The sequence below is a fragment of the Pinus tabuliformis genome, chromosome X (genome assembly GCF_031772625.1).
Source record: "Pinus tabuliformis cultivar Carrire ecotype Pingquan chromosome X, CPIR1, whole genome shotgun sequence".
Taxonomy (NCBI): Eukaryota; Viridiplantae; Streptophyta; class Pinopsida; order Pinales; family Pinaceae; genus Pinus; species Pinus tabuliformis.
The window spans coordinates 678288610-678312961 of NC_142308.1; the positions used below are offsets into that span (position 1 = coordinate 678288610).

A 24352-nucleotide genomic window follows, 5' to 3' on the forward strand; every position below is an offset into this window, starting at 1 on the left:
TCAACGCTTTCATTGTCTTCAGTTGATTTCTCTTGCACTCCCTTTCTCAAAGGGTTCTCTTGCATGTCTTGTATCTTCTTACCCAGTGTGGAATTCCCACCAACTTGCTCAATATTAGAATCCACTTTACGGGTATCTAATTCTGTCATAGGCTCTAACTTAACTCCTGCTTGAGGATCAACACCATAAGATTCTAAATGAGGACTATTTTCTTCAGTCTTTGTCTTCGTGTGTGCATTTTGGAGCACTTCTTCATTGATGCACACTGAAATCTTCACTGTTAGGCTTGCTAACAACCATTTCTTGTTGCCTTGCAGTGTCAGCATCTGTCACATTTGCTCCTTCAGAAGCTTTATCTTCACGACCAGGAAGATTGTTAATGTCATTGCCTTCTACGTTTGCATTATATTCCACAGACTTTTCCTGGATATTTGACTTCATATCCTTTGGTAAACTTGAAATTGGAGAACCAAGCCCAGTTAGTTTCCTGGTCCCTCATTTTATTTCTATCTTTTGCTGGCACTTTATCACAGGTTTTGACTCCTGTTGCTTTACCCTTCTTTTCGTCACATGGCATGATCCCACAGAGATGCTTCCTCACACGGATATATGAACCTGTGCGAGCTGTGTGACAACTGGGCATGTAGATTTAGTGGTTCTGCATCATGGGACTGCCAAATAAACCTCTTTATGAAATTTGTCTCATTTATTCAAGAGTAGCTGCTTTCTTCTCAAATAATTGTAAGGTGATCAAAGATTATAAAACAATATATAGTAAAAGTTTTGTTAAATACTTATCATCCTTGTCTATTATCTTTATTTTCCTTTGGATGCTAAAATTCCTATTGACCTTATCCATTGGAAAAATCCACCTTCACAACCTATGTTCCAGTAAGCCTTCCAAACTTATCTTTGGGATCGTGTCACTCTTTGAAAGCACAAACAATACCTCAAGAAAACTATTGAAAGTTTTAAAAGTTACAAATGATAAAAGGATAGCCAAATATGCTATAATACATCTAGAAATGGAGGGGTTACCAACTTCTATTAATTTAAAATTCCTTGACCATGCTTAGAAGTAGACAGTAGACTGCAAAAACACTCCCTTGAAATGTAGACCTTATTTTGAATGTGGAAAAAATCAAGAAATTTCCCAACAAGGGAGAAACAAGATGCATTAAGGGCATCCACCAACTAGAAGATAGCAAGGAAGGATGCCAAAAACTTCAAAAGGGAAGCTAAAGGATAGAAACCCACTTGAATTTTATAAACATATGAGGAAAGGAACAAAAGCATTGAGGAATACATGGGCAGATAATTCTCAGATATCAGCCTAAGAAACAATAAGTCAAGCAAAAGTGAGCTTCTACTTAAGTTGAAACTGAACCCAATCCATAAGATAAGGAGAAAAAAAATAGAAGAGCACCCAGAAATGTTTGGTATAAATATCTGTGCCAATTTTGTAAAAGCATCCTTCAGATTCTCAGTGAGAAAAAGGATAACTCATAAGAACCATAAGCTACATTGAATGAAGATCAAGAAATCAAGACTAATATTAAAAAAAAGTTATATAGCCACATAATCAACATGACAGAGAATTAATGGTTTGTCTAGATGAAAAATGGTGAAAATGCATGAACAAATAATTAAAAATAAGATATTGAAATTAGTTGATCAAGCTCTTCTTTGAGCTTGCATCTAGACGTTAAGAGAGGGGGTAACCACAATAATGACCTGGGTTCAAAACCCCATCAGGTATGGTGCCCAAATTATGTGTATGAATTGGCTGGCTTAACAACCCCCACTTTAAAGTAAAGTGGGGTCGGGTTTACCATGATAACATAGAATTGGGGATCATAACTCCAACCAGATCAAAACAAAAAAGCATTTAAGTCTACCAACAGTTGATCAAGCTAAATTCTACTAATTTGTAATGTGCCTATTATATATCTTTAGATGAAAGTTTTAGATTTCGTTATAATGGAACCACATCATCACTTAGTGAATCGATCCCCTGGTCAGATATATATGCGATGTTACTGTTAAAATTATTTAAACTACTCACAACTACGCATCACCCACTATGGTGTTTCATAAAACACAAAAAGGGTTGCGGGAATAACTCCATGGAATATTTCTGAATTTGGAAGAAAAAAAATAATACAAAAACATAATTCCAGTAGAAACCCATCAAATAATTCAGAAATATTAGAAGAAAAACTGAGTGAGTTTCACCAGAGGAAATACATGCTTTCATTCCTATTATCTCCACGTAAAATACTGAAACAAGGAACGAATAGCTCCATAGTATGCGTGTTTAACGAATTGAATCCACAACCTAAACCTAGGAAAGCACGTGATTTTCCCTATTCTTTTGTCATAGTTGGTTAAATTTAATGAAGTGGGGCGCATGCACTTAACCTTAACAGGTAATTAAGTCTGGGCTCAAATCTGAGATGATGCAGAGGTGAACAGACTGAAGGCACTGTCAAATGACAGTAGTGTGAATCCACAGCGTTTGCTTCTCCAGAGACTACTTGCTCTTCCTTTTCATTGGTTGAATGGTAAGGCACAAAATTGGGAGGGGAAGGTGACGAGTTCAAACCTGCGCTTTTGACATCCTTAGGTCGCTGGTTCGAATCCGGCAGGTCGGACATCATTTTCTGGTTTAAGCCTATAACAAAACTCAACCCAAACGGTGACCGCCGGGTGTGTGGAAAACCCATGGTATAAACTCTACGTTCTTGACTATCACAACAAGGACGTAACGCCCCATCAAAATATATGTCGATGATCCTGATCTATCTGAGAAACCTCGGATTTTTCTTTTTTTTTTTTTACTACAGAGCATAGTAATTCTACTCAGATCAATTCTTAAACTGTCTGACTCGAGCTATCAAATCTGCCCTCTGCATATCAACAATTCAGCCATACAGTAAAATCATATATTTGTATGCATCCAATCGCTGCAATGAAAAATTCCCAGTCAATTGAATACGTGACCAGAAGTCATTTCAACCCTCAGGTATTATTGGGACTCGGTTTCAGCTCCTTTGCAACTCCGAGGTTGCCCCAAATTGCGGCCTCGTCTCTATACCTTACTTTGTCTCTATTTGCGATCATAGATCATAGATCATAGTCATCGAGGGTACTGTGTTCTGAATATAGAGTATAGAGCGAGCCTCAAAAGTAAAGCGTTCCACAGAGTAAATACGGACCATGCGAGCCTCAATGTGAGCCGCAACGTATACAAAACAGCTGTAGAAAATATAATGCAAGTCATCTGGTAAACAATGCGAACTATATAGAGAAATATGAGCCACTGTGGAAAAGAACGAAATCGGAGTCGGACGAGAAGGATAAATAATCGGTCGCCCAACTGGTGAAGGAAGGGAAAGCAAAACGAAGTCGGTGAAATCTTATTACTAATTAAATGTCGGCGTATGATGGCTCATAAGAGCCCACGGGGCACGTAATTCTTTACGCGTCCAACAACTATCAAACTCACGCTTTAATTAAACACGCAATCGTTTAGCTGGCATCGGACAAGTCGAAATCCATTGACATGCGCCTTGCACGCCAGCCTCATCACCTGGGAGGGCCTTCGACGCCCCCTATCACTGGCAGCGACGGTTATAAATTATTATCGTCTTCCTTGAAAGATTTCTCTGCGGGCTGCAATTTAACCTATTCAGACGAGGTTCGGATAGCATGTCAGCAAGCTTCGGCCTTTTCCATCGATTACATACAGTGCCACAGAGATGGCTTCTGGTTGTCATAATTCTTTGATTTTGTAGTCTTGAGGCCTGATTCTAGATCCTTGAGAGTCTCGGCCTTTTGCTTCAGAGATGATCCTTTACTGTAGGATGACATGTTTCAGAACTTTGTCTTTTGAGACCTAACTAACTTCAGATTTCATAGAACAAACTCTCGAATTTCTATGTCTCGGTCTAGAACTAATTTCAAACTTTCCTCATAGAGTTATATAACTTGGAGAAAATTATACTTCTGATGCCACATAGGCATAATTTCCACAGAGATTTCAAGACTTGAGTGCCATTAAAGGTTCAGATGCCATCATAGAAGTCACAGGTTTAGATTTGTTGTGTTTGCTTCTTGTCTTTGCCATTTCTTAAGAATTGATGTAGACTGTCCACATAAGATGATCGTGCTGTAGAGGACTCAGATGTCTTGATATAATTATGAATGCTTGTTACTGTAGCCTGCATTTGCATTGTAGTATCTTTCCACAGAGAATGTTGTCACTATCATAGATGGTTCGGGTGTCTTTAATAGAATGTTCTGACCTGATATGAAAACTGTGTGACCACAGCATATCTTACCAGCTGACCTGAACCATAGGCAGTAAAATCTTCAGATTTCTTACGAAGTCTGCATAGGTTGAATATACGACAGGAAAAATGCAAGAAAACAGTGTGACATCCAAAACTTTAAATGGTGGCAAAGTATTGTGCAGTTGTTAATTACTTATCAATGACAGTACATATCATTGGATCTTGAGAAAATTGTGAAAACAAAAAATGATGCAAGTAACAGAAAGGGGGAAAAACAGCTCATAGATTATTATATCTGCATAAAGATTTTAAGTGATTATTCATAATATTACTCAATAGATAACACAAACGAATAATGTGCGTGGACAGTATGTGACTAGAAAAGGTTAGAAAAAAAAACCACTTTATATCAAAACTACAAAATGGCGGCATATATTATGTGGAATTCACTTATTCGAAGATAGTTTAGACTAGAAAATTATTTAGAAAGATGCTGAGGAATCAGTAATATTGTCCTTATTTTTAGGATTGGAAACAAGTCCTTGATACTATGATAGCAATTCTCTACAGATCAATCACAACTGCCAACCAAATATCTTTGCTCAGACACAGCTATTATCCATCAACAGGAGATCACTGTTGGATAGGTGTGCGTTATTGTAAACCCTTGATCTCCACTGGCTGCAACATGATAAAACAGGATAGTTCATTTCATTTAACTTCTATTTCTTGATGTAGAAAATTGAGATCAAGAACAAAGATGTTCTATGCACAGCTCTATATGGTCTCTTCAGGATTCTCTAACTCAAAATGAAGTCATTCAATGTAAAAGCAACAAATGCATTAACTATACAATCACTAACAGATGTCATAAAGAATTTGATGGAAATCCTTAACGTAATTCATCATAAAAGTAGCCATCCTAGAGCTAAGAGGCAAGCAGAAAGAACCAACAGGATATTGGTGGCAGTAGTAATCATGGTTACAGAATTCAGCCATGTTGGCCATTTTACTACGACAATTTCACTATAACTCAAAGTCAGAGGAATTATTGCAGAAATTTGCTGTGTATTTATTCCTCTCTTCAATGCTCCTCTCTTCTTAATGTTTAAAGAGGGCTTCTTTCTGTTAGATGCTGTCTGATAATAGAAACTTTTAACAAGCTTAACAGGTCCGAAAGTTGAACCAGCTCCGATACCATATGTAATGACCGTCCTAAGTTAAAGAAGTTCTTACCGAAACTGTAAAGATTGATGTAAAGATTGATGAAGCTGTGAAACGGTATTAATCTATTTGATGGAGTACTTACCTGATCTGCCACTGATGGAGTACTTACCTGATCTGCCACTGCTGTTGCACTGATCTGCTGCAGAACTTCTCTCGTTACCGAATGACCAAACCACCCAGCCGAACCGAGTATGCCTGGATACTCAATCCAGTATGCCTCTCAACCGAAGCATACCGTTCCCCCGTGCCCAGAGACTTCAAAACAAGTAAGGCTCAATAGTTCCGAATTACAAGCAGTATGGATAATTTCCCTTCCTTCAGCACTCTCCTTCGTCCTTCAATAGCCCCCGGTTCAGTTTTCCCACTCACAGTCCCTCCCCTTCACAGGCATCGAACCCCCCTTTAAATAGCAGAGGTTCCTTCCTCTCTACGCATCTGCTCACCGCCTTTATGGAAGGATAAGATTTTGTTAGGCGGTGGCTGCTTTGTCATCATATCTACCTTTAATTGAATCAGATCCTCACCATACCGAATGGTGTCATATTAGTTATGACAGTTGGTACTTTATTTTATAATTTAGTATAAGACCATGATGATTTTAAATATTACAATTTACTTTATGTTTTATAAAATGTCAAGTTTAATCATAAGGTATATATGGTTTAGTTTATTAGTACACATTTTGGGGGGTTATATATGTAACATATGAATAACCTCAACTATATTTCTTACTGAGTGTGTATTCTTCCATTTACGAGAATTAGGCATTTAATTTACACCTTTGATAATTAATTCATTTATCTCAAATTTAGACATTCTCCATGAATAGTCGATATATAGTCGATGTGTATATATATTTATATATACTAGTGCAATGTATATGATGCATGCATATGTAGCTACCATATGCAGGCCTCACATGCATGCTAATATTAATATGTTGCTCGTGATTTGAGATGGGTTGTTACAGTTGGCACTGCTACTGCCAACTGTCCCTATACTTCAAACTGCTGCTGCTACTTGAACGATTTTTCAACCATACCCAACTGCTCTTTGAACTAAGTGAACTTAGCTCTTCCGAGAGCCTTTGTGAGTATATCGACCACCTGCTCTCCTGTGGGAACATATTGTAGCTGTACTGCCCCACGCTGAACACAGTGTCTGATAAAGTGACAACGAATATCTATATGTTTTGACCAATCATGAAATACTAGATTCCTAGTGAGTTTGATGCAACTCTGATTATCGTAGAAGCCTTCGTCGCTTCCATCCTTTTTTTGAATAAGCTCACAAGCAATTCTCTGAGCCATATGGCTTCGCACATAGCTGTGCTGACTGCCATATATTTTGCTTAAGCTGAACTGAGTGCTACCAATTTCTGCTTCCTGTTGCACCAAGATATCATCCCTGATCCAACACTGAAGCAGTACCCTGAGGTACTTTTTCGGTCCACTGAATTACCTGCCTAATCTGCATCGGTGAACCCATTCAAACTAATGTCCTCCCTTCTAGAGTACTTCAACTCATATTCGACTGTTCCACGTACATACCTAAGTATGTGTCTTGCTACTGCCCAATGCACCCTTTTTGGTTCCACCATGAACTGACTAAGAGTGTTGACAACAAAACAAATGTCTGGCCTAGTGTTGACCAGATACATAAGCGACCCAATGAGCTGCCTGTACAAGGTGGGATCTACTTCTTTGCCCTCTGATGCATCTATTTTCTTCTAGTTGGTAATCATGGGAGTAGCCATGGGTCGACAATCTTGCATTCTGAATCTCTTCAGAATTTCTGTAGCAGACCTTCCTTGTCCAAGGAAGATCTCCCCATTCTTCTACTAAACTTCCAACCCCAGAAAATAATGCATCAATCCGAAGTCCTTCATGTTGAATTCAGCTTCAAGATTCTTTTTGCAATCCTGGATGAGCCTAGATGACCCAGTTAGGAATAGGTCATCTACATCTAGTACCAGAATAGGTGGCTCATTCTCTACTAGTAAATAATAGAGATCGGTGTCAGCATCACTCTTGACAAATCGCAACTGCGGCAAGTAACTATCAATCCGACCATACCATGCTCTGGGTGCCTGCTTGAGCCTATACAAGGCTTTCTTTAACTTGCAAACATGAGATTTCTTCTCATGAGTTTCGAAGCCTTCGACTGTTCTATATACACCTCCTCTTCTATCACTCCATTCAAGAATGTTGTCTTGACATCCATCTGGTGAATTTCCCATCCCATTTGAGCTGCTAGGGATATAACAGATCTGCTAGAGGTGTATCAAGCAACTGGGGTGAAGGTCTCTTCATAGCCTATTCCTTCTTTCTGAGCATACCCCTTTGCGACAAACCTTGCCTTGTACTTCTCTATGCTGTCGTCTGCTACGTACTTGATCTTGTAGATCCATCGTGATCCTACAACTGATCTGTTTTCTGGTCTAGGTACTACTTCCCAGAGATTATTTGTCATGATGGAGTTGTACTCTTCCACCATGGCATCTACCCATACTCGGTGTTGAACAACTTCCTGAAAGCTAAAGGGTTCTTCAACCTGAGCTACCAATGCTTGGTATCTATCTAGTTGTCTACGCTGCCTCTTCTCGGCTCTAGGAGCTCCAACAAAGTCCTGTGCGTTCCTCAGTGTCTGCCACACTTCTCTACTCGTTCTACCACTGGTGGTGGGATGCTCAACCAACTCTTCCTCTTGATTCTGTCATTCCGTCTATTGAGAAGCATTTACATTTCCTCCCTCTAAGGAGATACTGGTGTTGGTCACTGTACTCGACCTAGGTGTATGCCCTCCTACCTGTCCTTGTTGCTGCCCCTGTTGCTTTTGGACTAACGAAACATATCTTGACTGATCTTCTACAGGCATTTCACGAAATTTCCTGAAAGCTCTGTCTTTCACGAACTTTGCATCCCGTATTACTACAATCTTCTTGCTGCCAGGAATGTAGATTCTATATGCCTTTGAGGTCTCGCTGTATCCTACGAGATACCCCTTATTTGCAGTTTGATCCAGTTTGCTGCGCTTCTCGTCTGGAATGTGGCAATAAGCCACGCTTCCGAATATCCTGAGATGACTGACTTTCGACTTCTTCCCTGTGAACACTCCTTCGGGCGTTCTCTTCCCCAATGCTCTATGAGGAGTTCTATTCTGGATATATACTGCCGTGTTGCAAGCTTCTGCCCATAAATACTTAAGTAGATCTTGATCATACAACATGGCTTTGGCTGCCCCAACAATAGTTTGGTTCTTCCGTTCTGCCACTCCATTCTGCTCCGGATTATATGGAGTTGTCCACTCTCTTTTGATGCCCTCCTTTGTGCAGAAATCTGTGAAATCTTTGTCTGTATATTCTCCACCATTATCTGAACGCAATACCTTTATCTTTTTCCCTGTCATATTTTCAACAAGAGCCTTAAACTCTCAGAAACGATCAAAGACCTCATCCTTGGTCTTTAAGAAATAGATCTAGGTTTTTCTGGAGTGATCATCGATAAAAGTGACGAAGTATTCGCCACCACTAAGAGCCCTTGTGGACATAGGACTGCAAATATCTGAGTGTATTAATCCTAATACACACTCTGCTCTATTGTTACTTTTGGAAAACACTGCTTTAGCGTACTTTCCTAGCACACATCCTCTGCACAAGTCATCATGTTCACTACTAAGGACTGGTACCCCTGTAACAGTCTCTCTGAGCATCCTCAGTGCTCCATGGTGTAAGTGCCCCATTCACTTGTGCCATAATTCATTTCGCTCCTTCTCACCATTATAGTTGTTGCCTATCAGTGCCATTGGCGATTCGAGCTGCAACCTATACAACTTGTTGCTTCAAACCCTAATTTGCTTTTTCTTCTTCCATCTTGGATGCTTAACATATACTTTCTTCCCGATGAAGTATACATCATATCCCTTGTCCTATAACTGGGACACTGAAATTAAATTCATTCCTAATCCTGACACATGCAGAACATTGGTGGCTCGGATGTTGGGCTCTGCTTTCATCTGAAAAGCTATGGTGCCTCTCCCTACTAGAGTACATTTTGTTCTGTTTCCCATAGTTGTTTGGAAGTCCATTTGTTCTTTTTGATAGCTCGAGAAATGTTCTCGTACTCTAGTCATATGAGCTAATGCCCCGCTATCAATGTACCAAACACCCGCTGACGCTGAATTAGCTAGGTATGCGAATTCTTCATCTAATCTGGTAGATAAGTCTGAGACACTTTGAGTATCCATATTGTGCCAATTTCTGACGCTAACCTATCCCAACAACTGTTGTAGGAAAAACTGCGTCCTACCTGAGATAATCCTCCTTGTTGAAGCTTCTGTTGTGCTATCTCTTCTTCCACTAATAAATTTCGATTGAAAAGACTTACCTCTCTGTCGGCTCACTCAGAGAGAGTTTTTCCACAAAATCCAATCTCCTTGGTTTGAACTGTACAATCCTCTGGGAGATTCGAATTTCTGCCCCTGCAGGAATTTTGAATTCCCTTCTCTTCTCAGCGCTAGATCCTTCGGCTTCTCTCTTCTGCTTCCCTGTAGCTCTGATACCATGTGAAAATTTCTAAATAGAAATCCTATTGCAGTGATTAATATTATTTCTTCTACTTATTACCTCATAAATAAGTTATCTACTGTATTCTTATGGCAAATATTGAAATATATTCTATTGCAGCCTTCACAATAAAAACATTGCAGAAAGTAAATGTAAGTAAAATGCTGGCACAACTACAATCACAATGACACAATTATTTTTGGACAATTGTCCCCGGAAAATCCCAATGCGGAAAACCGAATTCTCAACAAAGAATAGTTCCACAGATACTTCAAAATTTGATAAAACATATCACCAAAAAACCATAACCCAAGAATCACAAAAATAAAAAATCAATTTCAAGTGCTACTCCTTCAATTTTCCATAAGTTTCATCAACTATGAACTTATATTATTCTTCTTCAGATCCAAATTCCTCTTATGTTCTACTCAGTCGAGTTGGTGGTCAAATGAGGTCGAATCATCCCTTATTTATACTTGTTGAGCTACTCCAAACAGGGCCAACTTTTAAACCTTGAAGGGCCATGACTATTTATTAGAGCTTACCTGTACCAATTGAAGTAGATGAGCCAACTTGATTGGAGAAGACTTAGGATACTTAAAATTCATTTTTTTTGACTTCCACATCATCTTTTCTCAAGCTGATTAGGACACATGGATTTATGACAATCATATTACAAATTTTGACCTTCTTTTAGGGTAGGAATGAAGGAGAGGGTCATAATCTTTTTCGGGCAAATATGGTGGTGCTAAACCTATCTTTAGGGCATTAGTTTTCAAAAATTAATATCTCTTCAACTAGGAGGACCCACGAATTGTGCTACCTATCAAGAGAAATGAAAAGACCAGGGCTACCAAACTAGGAGGTCCTTGCAACGAAATCACTTGATTTGTGCACACAAAACATCAAACAAACGCAGGCCCATTCACCCTTTGACATCAATGACAATTTTGCCAACATTTAGCTCCGTTAGGAGGATGAAATAGAGAATACAATTGCATCAGATCTTGAAACTGTTCTAAATACCAAGAGCAAAAAACATACTCAAGTCGCTTGCACATTTTCAAAAATTCTGCCTTGTCAAAGTCCAACTCTGGTTTCTCATACTGCATATATTTATTTCAAAGCAATTCCATGATCATCTCTGACTAGGGAATAGCGATTCTTGGTACAGGACCAAACCAGTATACAGATTTCTTGTCTTAGGTATTCATCCAAGAATGAATCTCTGGAAGAACTCGGGACAACTTCACGGAAACCAAATAGGTTTGAATCACTCCCATTGTGTTTCCATACAACAATCTGTATGGGAATCCTGATATACCCTTCTCGTTTCTTTGGAGGCACACAATAGAAACTACTGCATATGAGATATCTTGATTTATCAATTTCATGATCTCTATGCATTGATCGAGACCAGCTTTGTGGAATTGCTTTCTTTTCAAATGCATCTTCACCCTTTTGCCTCAATCAAAAACAGTTGTTGTCAAAAGTCTCACAGGCTTCCTCTGTGCTTCATTTGACTTACGTTGTTTAGCAAAAAGACTTCGTGTATCTTGATTGTGGGAACCAATACTTATAGGAAGGCTGGATAATTCTGCCTTTGTTTTCGCATCATTCCCATTTACTAGTACTTCTGAAAACTCTGAAACAATGTTTTCTGCTATGTTTCCCTATGTAGCTACAAACTTCCAATCCATCACAAGGAAAATCATTCTTGGTAGGTTCTTCCATATTTTTATCTATGTCATGATTTGTTTTTGGGCTTGCTTCAGTTTCTACTTTCTGGTCCTGAGTTGTTGCTTTATGGGTTTCAGATTTGCAATCTTTTTTTCCTTTTACTGTCATTGATGATGCCCATGCTTCAGTCCGATCTACCATACTTGTGAGATTCTTCAAACTTTTTGTTAATTCTTCAAATTCTTTGTTATAATTTTCACATTTTCTATGGAGAGCTTTAATTTTTGGAATATTTCTGTGAACAGTTTCTCATGCTGATTCGGCAACATTTTTCCAAATAAACCCTTCAGGCTAGCAGGAAAACAACTCTGATACCACTGTAAAGTTCCTTTTTATTTATTTAGCTAAAAATTCCCAGAAAATATTGCAGCATAAATTTTTGCCCAGAATACCAATAAAATGCAACACAGATCCATAGAAGTTGCGGACAATATTTAATGTAAGAAGCCAATTTTATTTAATAATAATTTTCAGAAAGAAGTTACATCAAAAAACCTGGAATATACAATGGGTTTCTAGTTATCGGATTTTTGCAATTTGATCTTCAACAACTCAATCCACCAAGTCGACCCTTTTGAAATATAATAATTCAGCCCTCTGAAGCACAATAACTCGGTCCCCTCTCTGGATGAACAAATTAACTCTTTGCTGGACCAATGCGAACTCCTTGGAAGATTAATGGTTAGCTAGGGTTGCTTTACAACTACCGAAACCAATCGCCACCACCTAAGGTGTGTATTTCAACCACGAAACCAGGAAATATGATCAGTGTTTCTCCATCCAACATAAGCCACTAGATCTCTCAGGACAAATAACAAAATATCAATACTCTTTCATACCCCAAATGAAGTCTCATCCTCCTTTTTATAATTTTTCTTCTCTAAGTACAATGGCTGAAATACCATGGGCCCTCTTTCTATAATAAAGTGACTTTATAAGTTATATTTCTTAATTAAATCAAAAGTCACTTATAATCCTCTTTTTAATTTAATTACTCACTATCACCTTTAAGATGACATTAAATAATTAAATTAATTTTCTTCTTTCTTCTGTTATTGAAAAGGGACATTACATGCCATGTCCAAAGGTGATGAGGTGTCAAAGAATGTGTAGATACTTGGAAGATCCAAAGTTTGAGGGTTGGACCTCAAATTCACCTCAATATCTCCTTTGGGGTCCCATGATATAGCTAGGGTGCCACCAAGTGGAATCCATGTGTTTCCCAACTGTTAAATGAGGCCTCCTCTCCAATGATAGGGCTTCCTTTGGCGCAACAAGCCCTCCCTAGTCCCTCAATGAGAGACCATCCTCGTCTGGGCTTTGAATCAGCTCTCGCCCATCAGGTTGTGTGAAGGCTAGCTTGGGGGCATATTGGGTCTAGTGGTTTCATCTTGAAGAATCCTCAAAACTAGGTCCATGTTGGCCAATGTCTTGGCTCCTAGAGGTGATTTCCTTTATACCGGGGCCCCTCCCATCGGTGAAAGTCTCTAAAGAGCAGGGGACATTGACTGAGGTGACAATGGGTTCTTGTCCCGTTGTTGCCATTTGGTCTAGTAGTTTCACTACAGGAACCCCTCCTAGGACCCCTGCTAAATTGTGTGGTAACAGGACCAATAGATGGGGCTTTCCTCATCCTAAGTATATAGACGTGAGGAGGGAGCATTCGTGGATACATGAGTTACCAACTCGCCCTGATTTTTCCACCCCTCTTCTGCGCCTTATAGCTCAAGGGTTACAACTTGCTTTATATGATGTAGCAGTTTTATTACCCCTTAAAGATCAGTGAATTTATCAGTCATTGGAGTTGGGACATGCAAGGGTTCCTTTTTGATGTAATGGAGTATCATGTGCTTTGGAACTAGGTGATGGCCTAATGAAATAGGTTGAGCTCATGCTAGGCTTTTGTCCACGTGCTAATGTTTATGTCCCGACCATCTTTCGCATTTTGATTTTCTTTTTTTGTTGTTGTGGCCATGATATGCTTTTTCCTTTTTTTTAGTTGCATCAACTTCTTAGGTCAAATATTTCGAGCCCTACTCAAGGTATGTGAACATATGAGTGCCAAATCCTCGAGAACCAATGACAAGTTATACCCAAAGAATGGAGGTGAGACATGAGGCTTGTAATGTGGCATGTAAAGTGTTAAGTATGATATAGGGAGAATGGAACACGCTATCTCAATCATGGATTTCTAGGTAGTGCCTTTGCTATAACCGAGAGGGCTTTAAGGTAGGTTCCATTGGACTAGGGCCAAAGATTAACTCCCCTGGTAAGGCGAGAGAACAAGATTACGATCAAGATCTGTCAATCTTCTAGATCACCCCATTATCCATACCAAAAGCCCAAAGCAAACTAGTATAAGCACCCGATTGCAAAATGATCAAACTTTCAAAGTATCTTTTGAATAGCAGCCCACCTTCATCAAGTGCTAATGCTGGATGGTGAAAAGTGCATGGTTGATGCAAATGGTGGAGGCACATGGAATATCATCGTCTAATGGTGGCTAGCAAGGGCTGCTGGTTGTTTGGCTAATTGGCTGGCTGTAAAAAGTAGGAGAAAAATTTCCTCCTATGGGTTTACCCATTTTGGTGTGTAACACACTACATGCACCACGAGGTTTGGTTTTTGTTAATAGCTCTATCTAGTGGAAATTTCCAAAAAAAAAACAAGATCACAAATCCTTTTCTCTATTGTTTAAGTTGTTGTTTTGAAGATAGGGTCCTCTCTTAGATCAGCATCAAATTCTCCTAATTTCAGTTTTTTAGCAAGCCAAGGATCACAATACTTGTCCACAACAAACTCCACTTCTTGTTCTGTTGCCTTCCCCAACTTGGTAGTGAAATCAGTGGATCTCTATTTGACACTTTTTGCAAGTGTGCATCTCCTTAGGCAAATTTGATGTAGCAGGGTGATGCTTGGGTCCATCTTCCATTGTCAGTTTAGGTTCCTTTCATTTGATTGCCAGTTATTGGAATACATATCTTTTTGTAATAGAAGTGGATTCTCTCTTATCTGGTCTTCGTTTCTATATATTCGATAGTAGCTTTGTTGAATCTTTTTATGCACAAAAATCATATTTAATTGCAGCTTAGTAGACATGTAATGACTGTTGGCATCTACATGAGTTATTCAAAGCACATACCTTTGTATATGTTGATTTTCTGCTTGAAATATAAAATATATGGTTTTTTTCTTGGAACCAAAAATTAATCCACATTGCAATAGATTAGTGGATGTTGGAGTTACCTTTAATTATTGGGTAGTCTTGTTCCCAAGGTTGAATTTCTTCATTTATTTTGATGTTCTTTAGTCATAATATCTTTCAGGATGCATTTGAGTCACGCCTAACAGCAGAGTTCAGGAATGAAGTTGGAATGTTGGCTAGAATAGAGCATTTGAGCCTTGTGAAACTGATTGGAGTTTGTGAGCAGGAGAAGGAACATATTCTTGTAACTGAGTTTGTTCCCAATGGCACTTTAAGAGAGCATCTAGATGGTATGAATTATGTTGTTTGTTGTTGTTTTATTGATGCATAAATTAGGTTATTCCTTATTTTAGTAAAGCAAGTTTGGTCTTTGTTTGACTTTTGATAGTTGATGGTGGTTAGTTATTTCTATAACTTTGTCCACCTTTTTCAGGGCAACGAGGAACATTTTTGGATTTGCCAACACGCTTGGACATTGCAATTGATGTTGCACATGGCCTCACATATCTTCACCTATATGCAGGTAAAGTTTAATTTATATAAAATCGAGTTTAAATGATGATAAATTATTGGGTCAGGGTTTTCTAAATTCTATATGAATTTTGTTTTATGAGATAAAATAAGGTTATGTGGGGTGGTTGTTCCTTTTATTTGAAATAATGAATTTATATTTCTCTAGTCTTGATAATCTAGTTGCTAGTAATATGATGATGCTTTTTGTATGTGTAATGTGGATTCACAACTACTCTATGCTAGTATAATGTGTTGGAATTATTGTGTGCTATGGGGTGGTGTAAGAATGATGTCACCACATAAATGTATATTGATACATGTGCATATGTGTTGGTTATTTAAATTGAAATGTTAGTTGCATGCAACATGTAACTAATGTGAGTCTAGTGTTTAAACCATTGTAAAAGTAATAGGGTGCTATAAATAATGTAATGAGACTTGTGCTTGATTGTGTATGGTGCATAAGCCTTACATGAGAAAACTATCTCGATCTCCCTATGATTTACATTCACCACAACATATTTTCATTGTTGCATATTCTTTCCCTTTCGTTTATGAATGTGTGCAAGCACTCTTTGTTAGTTTTTGGTAGCATCGGATAAGTGTTCTAGTCTCTATGGTGTCTAAGAGGCTAAGGAATACGAGATCTTCAAAACCGAGAAAAGGTTTCGTTAGAAAAGCCTCAAAGACACCTCAATTAGATTAACTAGCCAATAATTAAATATCTCCCAATTCTAACTTAGGATAGTGGCTAATTAAATAAGATTAATTGAGGGAAATCGATTTGCTCTAGAGACTTCCTAAAAAGTGAATTGATGGAGTCAAGATGATCATAGCCATCGATTGGGATGTGATCATGGCTGTTGGTTGCCCAACAAAAGATTATAAGAGAAAGACGATGGGGTTTGGAGAAGACATTGAAGAGAGTTGAGCAGTTCGACTACCCAGTTGCAGTGTTTCAACAAGGGAGCAGTTGAAGCTAGGGAGACACCAATAGCGAGGTATTCAATAGTGATAATTTCTAGAGAAATTCTCAAGTGGTTTCTAGTATACAAGGGAGCAGTTGAAGCTAGGGAGACACCAATAGCGAGGTATTCAATAGTGATAATTTCTAGAGAAATTCTCAAGTGGTTTCTAGTATTTCAGCGTTAAGAAAGGAGGCTAAGTTTTCCAGCAGAGGAGGCCAATTTAGCTAGTGTGAGTTGCAGGAGCAGTAAATCACTTCCAGTGGCCAAAAGGAGGTGTGAGTAGCTTTAGGAGGTAGAGGGAGGCAGGATGACTTGTAGAGAGGAGTCATGGAGGTTGTGTGAATTTCCCAGAGGTTGCATTGCACATTCTTCGTGAATAGTACGAGTGCCAGAGAGGAGTGCGAACGACTTAGAGGAGGCCAGATCGATTTGCTGGAGGGAAAAGGGTTTTCCCAGTTATTTTCTAGTGAGATAAAATTGTCAAAGTTTTTCCAGAAAGTCAAGTTGTAATTCTCTATGTTTGTTGAAGAATAATAATAAAACCCTCATCTCCTGCACTAGTTTTCCCTTCAGGGTTTTTCTAGGGACATGTGTCCAAAAATAACGGTGTCAAATTTATTGGGTGTGTGTGCATTATTTTCTCAGTTCCAGTATTTTATTTTTTGCAACATATTTTATTTGTAAAGAATTGTTGTGTGGGTTTATCAATATTTGTCATTAATAATTAACAAGAGACAAATAAACTACGTAAGTTAAGAGATAAATTTCCAGTAGCTATAGTTCATGGAAATTTCACACTCTTTCAAAAATTTACATGGTATTAGAGCCAACCAAAGTGAAATGGGTTGTAACCAAAGTTAGAGAAAAACAAAAGATCTACATTGATTGTGGAGTAGAAATAATTACATGTGGACTATTGTCGTAAAATCTAGTAGGCTTGGTGCAAAGTCTCACTAGGCGAGGGGACACACCTTATGGCAACAGTGAGGAAGGGTTGCCATTGCCACCTCAACAACCTTCCTCTTGCTCTTTAGTAGGATTTCAACCACAAGGGAAGTTTCCATAAATCACCTATACAGGTATTCTAATACTAGTGTAGCCCCCATATTGTTATTGTTGTGCTTCATTGAAGCCCACTATTTTTATTGGTGTGTCTTGCATTATTATTGTTATGTAGGTCCTAATTATATTTTGACCCTATAAACTCCTATATATACCAAGGAGGTCTTCTCATTTTAATCATACAAGAATTGTTCATTTATGTGATGTAAAGGGATGTTGCCCCCTCTAAGTGGCTTATTATCTATCTTTTTTAGGTTTCTGTGCTAATTTGATCTAGATACATAACATTTGGTGTCAGAGCTCTTGATCCTAGGGTTTTGTTGCGTCAAATGGGTTATCTTGGAATTTTCTCTATGAATTTTTTATGCGAAGCTTTAGAATGTGAATTTGGTATCACGTTAAGACGAAATATTAATGAACATCTGGTTACAATTTCAAACCTTGGTTTGCTATATTTTCAGAGATATGGTCCAAGGAAATTAGGTTTTCTGCATGCTCCAGAATTCAATCTCAAACAGGTGTTTTGGGGACAATCGTCATAAATTTCTCTTCAAACATCATATTTGAATTTTGTAAAAAGTGACTGAAAGTGCACCGACTTTAGTTTCTTGCATGTGAGTTTCAAGGCCGAAGGTTAAAACAATGACACATGGCATCCTGTACAAGTTCGATCTACTGAACCCATAATTAGGACATCATGGGAGAATTGGTATAACTTTATCTCGAAGAATCCAATTTCGGTCTAATTGGTGGGGTTGGAAAGAAGAGACAAAAGGCTGCCACAATACGCAATTTAAGACCTTGGGAAGCCAAAATCACAGATATACAACAGTTGCAAGGTCAACATTATCAACAAGCTCAAAATCAAGCTTTAAAGGGTGTGTATTTTTAAATTTGCATAACTTTTGTTTGAAAAATCAATTTGAAGTGATTCAAACTTCAAAGGGCACAGTGAAGCATAAATATCATTAACTAGTTCCAAAATGCCTCCCAAACAAAAAGATGCTACACCCGTTGAGCCCTCAAAAAGCTCTATTATGATGCATGAAGAAGAGGAATAAATCTAACATGATATATCAAAATTACAGAACCAGGTGCAACAAATTTTGCTCTCACAAAGAACAAAAAAAAATGAATTGGAAGCAATGATGAATGTTAAGATGGATGGTTTAAAAGGGGACATGGATGGTTTAAAAGTAGACATGGAAGGTTTGACAAAGTTGTTATATGAAAGGCTTCCTAATGGTGACAAGGTACTCCATGAAAATCATGATGAAAACAAAAGGAATATGAATCATGATTTTAGAAACTCCAATTTTGGGTTGAAGACCACCCATATTCCAAATATCGATATGAGGAAGTTTGATGACAAGGATCTAGTAACATGGATACTATCTACGGAGCAATTTTTTGATCTACATGATGTGTAACACACACAAAAGTTACACATTGCATCTTTATATTTAAAATCCAATCAGTTTGTGTGGCGTTAATACTCAAACCAGCAGGGGACCTAAAGGGTTTCCTAAGAGGGAAACAACTAGGTTAAGGGCAACTGTGGAGGCTTTGCCCATTGTCACCATAGCTTAGTCTCCTTTCTCTTTACAGACTTTCATTGATGGGAGGAATCCCTGTACTGTAGGGATTCACTTGTAAAGTATATGTCAATTGATAGGTGAGAAGTGACCCTGAAAACCCTTCCCAAGAATGGAGTGAAGAATGGAGCTTGCTTGCTCTTTATGCAAGGGACTTGGTCCACCAGGGATAACGGGCGAGGATTGGAGGGTTGAGAGAGACAGGATAGGCTTATGAACAAGTTTCTCAATCCATATAATCCTTGGGAAACTTGGATTCCCAACCCAGGTTCGGGGATGGAATGTAGTATCCAATGATGTCCCTATCCTGGACAACGTGAGGGGAAAGGACCAAACAAGAATACCTTCTTCAAAAGGTTGAATTGATCCTATTGAGGTCTAGCCTTGGGGATGCCTAGGCACAATTCGATCCTAGAGCTAGGGCTTGAGATTCCCGGAGATTCCACCGTTAGAATTGCCTCAAATTTGGAGGAGATGGAGGGGACCCACCAACGAAGTAGCCTATAGGAGATCGAATTTTTTCCTTGGGTCAATTCTCGGGAAATTGATGCCCTAGGTGACCTAATGGGGCTAGACTTGGGGAAAGGGGGAAAATGGTTAAAAGAGGGTTGAAATGATCACCCTTTTTGATGGAGTCAAGGGTAATGATGAGTAAGAACTTGGTTTCTTGATCAAGGAGGCCCAGAAAGTCAACTTCGTCCAATGTTGAGAGAAAGAAAGAAAAGTGACCTTAAACATTTATAATTCAAAGAAAATGACGCGAGCTTCTCGAGATAAATAAATCTCTAGGACATTTCATTCATATAATATTGGCCCACACATTAACTAGCTAAAACATGCTCAATTCCACATTTCTGTAATGCAACAACTAGCCCTAATTTTAGCAGTATGCAACAACAAGAATCATTTATCGAGTGAGGATTGGAGGGTTGAGAGAGACAGGATAGGCTTATGAACAAGTTTCTCAATCCATATAATCCTTGGGAAACTTGGATTCCCAAACGTTCCTTGACAAATAGTCTTTATTGAAAAGTGGGACCACATGGGGCCAAGTGGACCCAGCCTAGGTTCGGGGATGGAATGTAGCAGCCAATGATGTTCCTATCCTGGACAACGTGAGGGGAAAGGACCAAACAAGAATACTTTCTTCAAAAGGTTGAATTGATCCTATTGAGGCCTAGCCTTGGGGATGCCTAGGCACAATTCAATCCGAGAGCTAGGCTTGAGATTCCCAGAGATCCCACCATTAGAAATGCCTCAAATTTGGAGGAGATGGAGGGGACCCACCAACGAAGTAGCCTATAGGAGATTGAATTTTTTCCTTGGGACAATTCCCGGGAAATTGATGCCCTAGGTGACCTAATGGGGCTAGACTTGGGGAAAAGGGGGAAAATGGTTAAATGAGGGTTGAAATGATCACCCTTTTGGATGGAGTCAAGGATAATGATGAGTAAGAACTTGGTTTCTTGATCAAGGAGGCCTAGAAAGTCAACTTCGTCCAATGTCGAGAGAAAGAAAGAAAAGTGACCTTAAGAATTTATAATTCAAAGAAAATGACGCAAGCTTCTTGAGATAAATAAATCACTAGGACATTTCATTCATATAACATTGGCCCACACATTAAACTAGCTAAAACATGCTCAATTCTACATTTCGATAATGCAACAACTAGCCCTAATTTTAGCAGTATGCAACAACAAGAATCATAACATCAAAATTTATTTACAACATTATAGAGTATATCCAACCAGCATTTCATTTGCTCAATAAAGCTCCAAGACAAGTGTAATATCCCTTATCAGAGATATCCCTCAAATACAAGCAAACTCCAACCAGAGAAATAACAATAGTGCAACATACAATGATGTATACATAGAATATAAGTAGATACTTGAGAAATGCAGAGAGAAATGCTAAGCCATTTTATTATACTGAGTAACGGAAAGAGTACAAGAGGTGATCAGAAAGATAGCACCTCAACTTGCACAAGGCAAATGAAGAAATACACTCAGAATGGTAAGGAAATGGCCTCTCTCTGAACTGCGTCCAAACAGCCGGAGAACTGCTGTGCTGCTGCTACTCCTGGAATCAAATGAGGATTTGGGGCTGTCCCCCTCCTTAGAAAATGTTGAAACTCTGGAATCAACCTCTGCTCAATAAACCCAGAAAAGCCTAGAAAGCTTTTCTAAAATAGTTGATCCCCGAAAATCACCCTCTTGGGGATCTACGCAATCCCTCAAGGCTCTGCGCTACTTCTGAAGAGAAACCTCCAAAACTCTACTCGAAACTCTGCCAAAATCCTCCAATATGCAAGGGCTGATCCCTTGCTCAATCTCCAAGCTCAAATCCTCCACAAAAACCCAATCCGGAGCTCCTACCAAAAGAACTGCGTCCTCCCCTCTCAAGACTGCGCAGTCATCAAAATACTCAGCTCCTCCTCAACTCCAGAAATCGCTCCTCCTGCAAAACACTGATGAAACTACCTTGCCCGAGCAGGCACTCGAAGCCCCCCGGGGCTAAGTGTGAGATCTCCGAACGGAGACACTCGATGCACTAAACAGTGCTACAGACAGGCTTAACAGCCAGTGTGCTCTAAGTCGAAGTGACTAGCTCAAATGCAACATAATTGAATGATCAAAATGAGGAGGCTCCTCTCTCCTTTATAGCGTTGGCCTCTCTCAAAACCCTAAGGCCCACCTCCTCCAACGTAGCCTCTCTCTTGCCACGTGTCCTTTCTCCATCTGTGCAGTCCCTCCAAGTGTCTACGTGGGCCCCTTCTTTACGTGGTCCTTGGCCCCGCCCTTGGCTCCCCTTTTAAGTTACAACGTTGTGCTACTAGGTAGTGACTTTATTTATAAAGTGAGTTATGTCCTCCTTTCCTCACCTTTTTATTTATAAATAATTATAGAAGACAAAATTGAGCAAAATCGAATATTCCAATTAGCCATGGCTAATTAGGAATATTACAGTCCCCCAACAACTAAAGTGATGGATGCTGCAAAATTTTCTCACTCTCCCAAGTGGCATCCTCATCCGGTAAATTCTTCCACCTCACCAAGAATTCCCGAACCGTCCTGCTCCGTAGCTGCCTGTCCGTGGTATCAATAATAGCCTCTGGCTGCAACACCAAATGCCCCTCATCATTCGTGGGTGGTAGCTCATCTGTTATTGTCACCTGCTGCCCCAATGCCTTCTTCAGGCATGATACATGAAAAACATTATGAATCTTGCTGCCTTGGGGCAGCTCCAATTCATACGCAACCTGTCCAATCCTATGTATCACCCTGTATGGCCCATAAAAGCGGGGCTTGAGCTTATCAGCTCCCTTTTGCTTCAGTGACGACTGTCGGTATGGCTGTAATCGAAGGTAGACCAAGTCCCCTACCTCAAACTGTCTCTCCACCCAACCCCTGTCAGCATACAGATTCTGCTGGTTCTGCGTTGTAGCCATATTATCCTTGAGAGCTCGAAGGATATCCTGACTCTCTTGGATCCAAATCTTAGCTCTCGGAGCCTTGCTAGCACCAAACATCACGTCAGCAAAAGATAAAGGCTGATATCCATACAAAGCATAGAATGGTGACATACCAATGGACATGTGATGTGTAGTGTTGTAGCAGTACTCCCCCAGACGCAGCCACTTCAGCCATGCTCACTGCTGCCCACTGACATAGTTACGCAAGTAGCCCTCCAGCCACTTGTTAACTATCTCTGTTTGCCCATTCGTCTGTGGGTGATAACTGGTACTCAGTGTCAACTTTGTCCCCACCAACTGGAAAAGCTCCTGCCAAAACCTGCCCATGAAACGGCTGTCCCTGTCACTGATGATGGTCTTAAGAAGACCATGTAGCCTGAAGACCTCTCTGAAGAACAGCTCGGCCACCTGTGCTGCTGTGTAGTGTGCAGATATGGCAAAAAAATGTGCGTACTTTGTCAGTCGATCAACTACGACAAAGATATAATCCTTGCCCTGCACCATGGGCAACCCTGTGATGAAGTCCATTGAAATACTCTCCCATTTCCCCTCCAGAATGGGAAGAGGCTGCAATAATCCTATGGGATGGCTCATCTCCTCCTTGTTTCTCTGGCAAATATCGCACCACCAGATATGCTGGAGTACGTCCTCCTTGAGGCTCTTCCATGAGAACCTCTCTCTAATAGCCCTGTAGGTTTTGGTAAACCTCTGATGGCAGGCCAATGGTGAATCATGTGATGCCTGAAGTATCTTCTTCTTGAGCTGAGATCCCTCAGTCAAGAAGATCTGGTCCCTATAGTAGATGATCTCATCGACTACCCGGTACATGTCATCCGCCACCTGCCCATCCAGAACTTCACATGCAAATCTGTCCTTGGAGTACTCTATTAAGAGTCGAGCCCTCTAGTCCGTGTCCAAGCTCATAAGAGACAACGTGGTTGGTCTACGTGAAAGGGCATCTGCTACCATGTTCTTACCCTTGACATACTCAATGTCAAAGTCATACGCTTGGATCTTACTGATCCACTTCTGCTGCCTCTCCTATAGCTGTTTCTGCTCCAAAAAGAACCTGAGGCTGTTGTGATCAGTCCTCACCCTGAACCTGTTACCCACTAAATACTGCCAGAATTTGGCCAATGCATGCATAATGGCCAACATCTCCTTTTCGTATATAGAATACAACCTCTCATGTGGAAGGAGCTTCCGGCTCTCAAAGGCTATAGGGTGACCTCCCTGCCTCAACACTGCGCCGATCCCTTCTCCCGACGCATCACACTCCAAAACAAATGGCTGCGAAAAATTCGGCAATACAAGCACTGGGCAGCTGCTCATAACCTCCTTGAGCTTGTCAAGGGCTCGTTGCGTTGTATCCGACCAACTGAATGCCCCCTTCCTCGTCAGATCTGTCAGGGGTGCAGCAAGTTGTGAGAAACTCTTGACGAACTTTCGGTAGTAAGTACAAATGCCAATGAATCCCCAGAGTTATATCACGTTCCTCGGCTCCGGCCAAACTCTGATGGCCCTGATCTTCTCCTCATGGACTCTCACTCCATCCACCCCTATGATGTGTCCCAAGTACAACATCTCCGTCAACCCAAACTCACACTTGGAGAGCTTGGCATAGAATTGCTGCTCCTCCAAGATGCGCAACACTGTCTCAATGTGTTGGAGATTCTCCTCTCAAGTCCTGCTATAAATGAGAATATCA

At 39.8% G+C, this 24352-nt stretch overlaps 1 protein-coding gene across 11 annotated transcripts in view; it reads left to right on the top strand.

Moving 5' to 3' along the window:
• Positions 1-24352, top strand: part of LOC149141796 (calmodulin-binding receptor-like cytoplasmic kinase 3) — a 322579-nt gene that overhangs the window by 220565 nt on the left and 77662 nt on the right. For all 11 annotated transcript variants that reach the window (XM_089450428.1, XM_089450429.1, XM_089450431.1 and 8 more), the window contains 2 exons: positions 15153-15321; positions 15465-15554. In XM_089450428.1, the coding sequence (XP_089306554.1) occupies positions 15153-15321; positions 15465-15554 (259 nt within the window). The remainder of the gene's footprint in view (positions 1-15152; positions 15322-15464; positions 15555-24352) is intronic.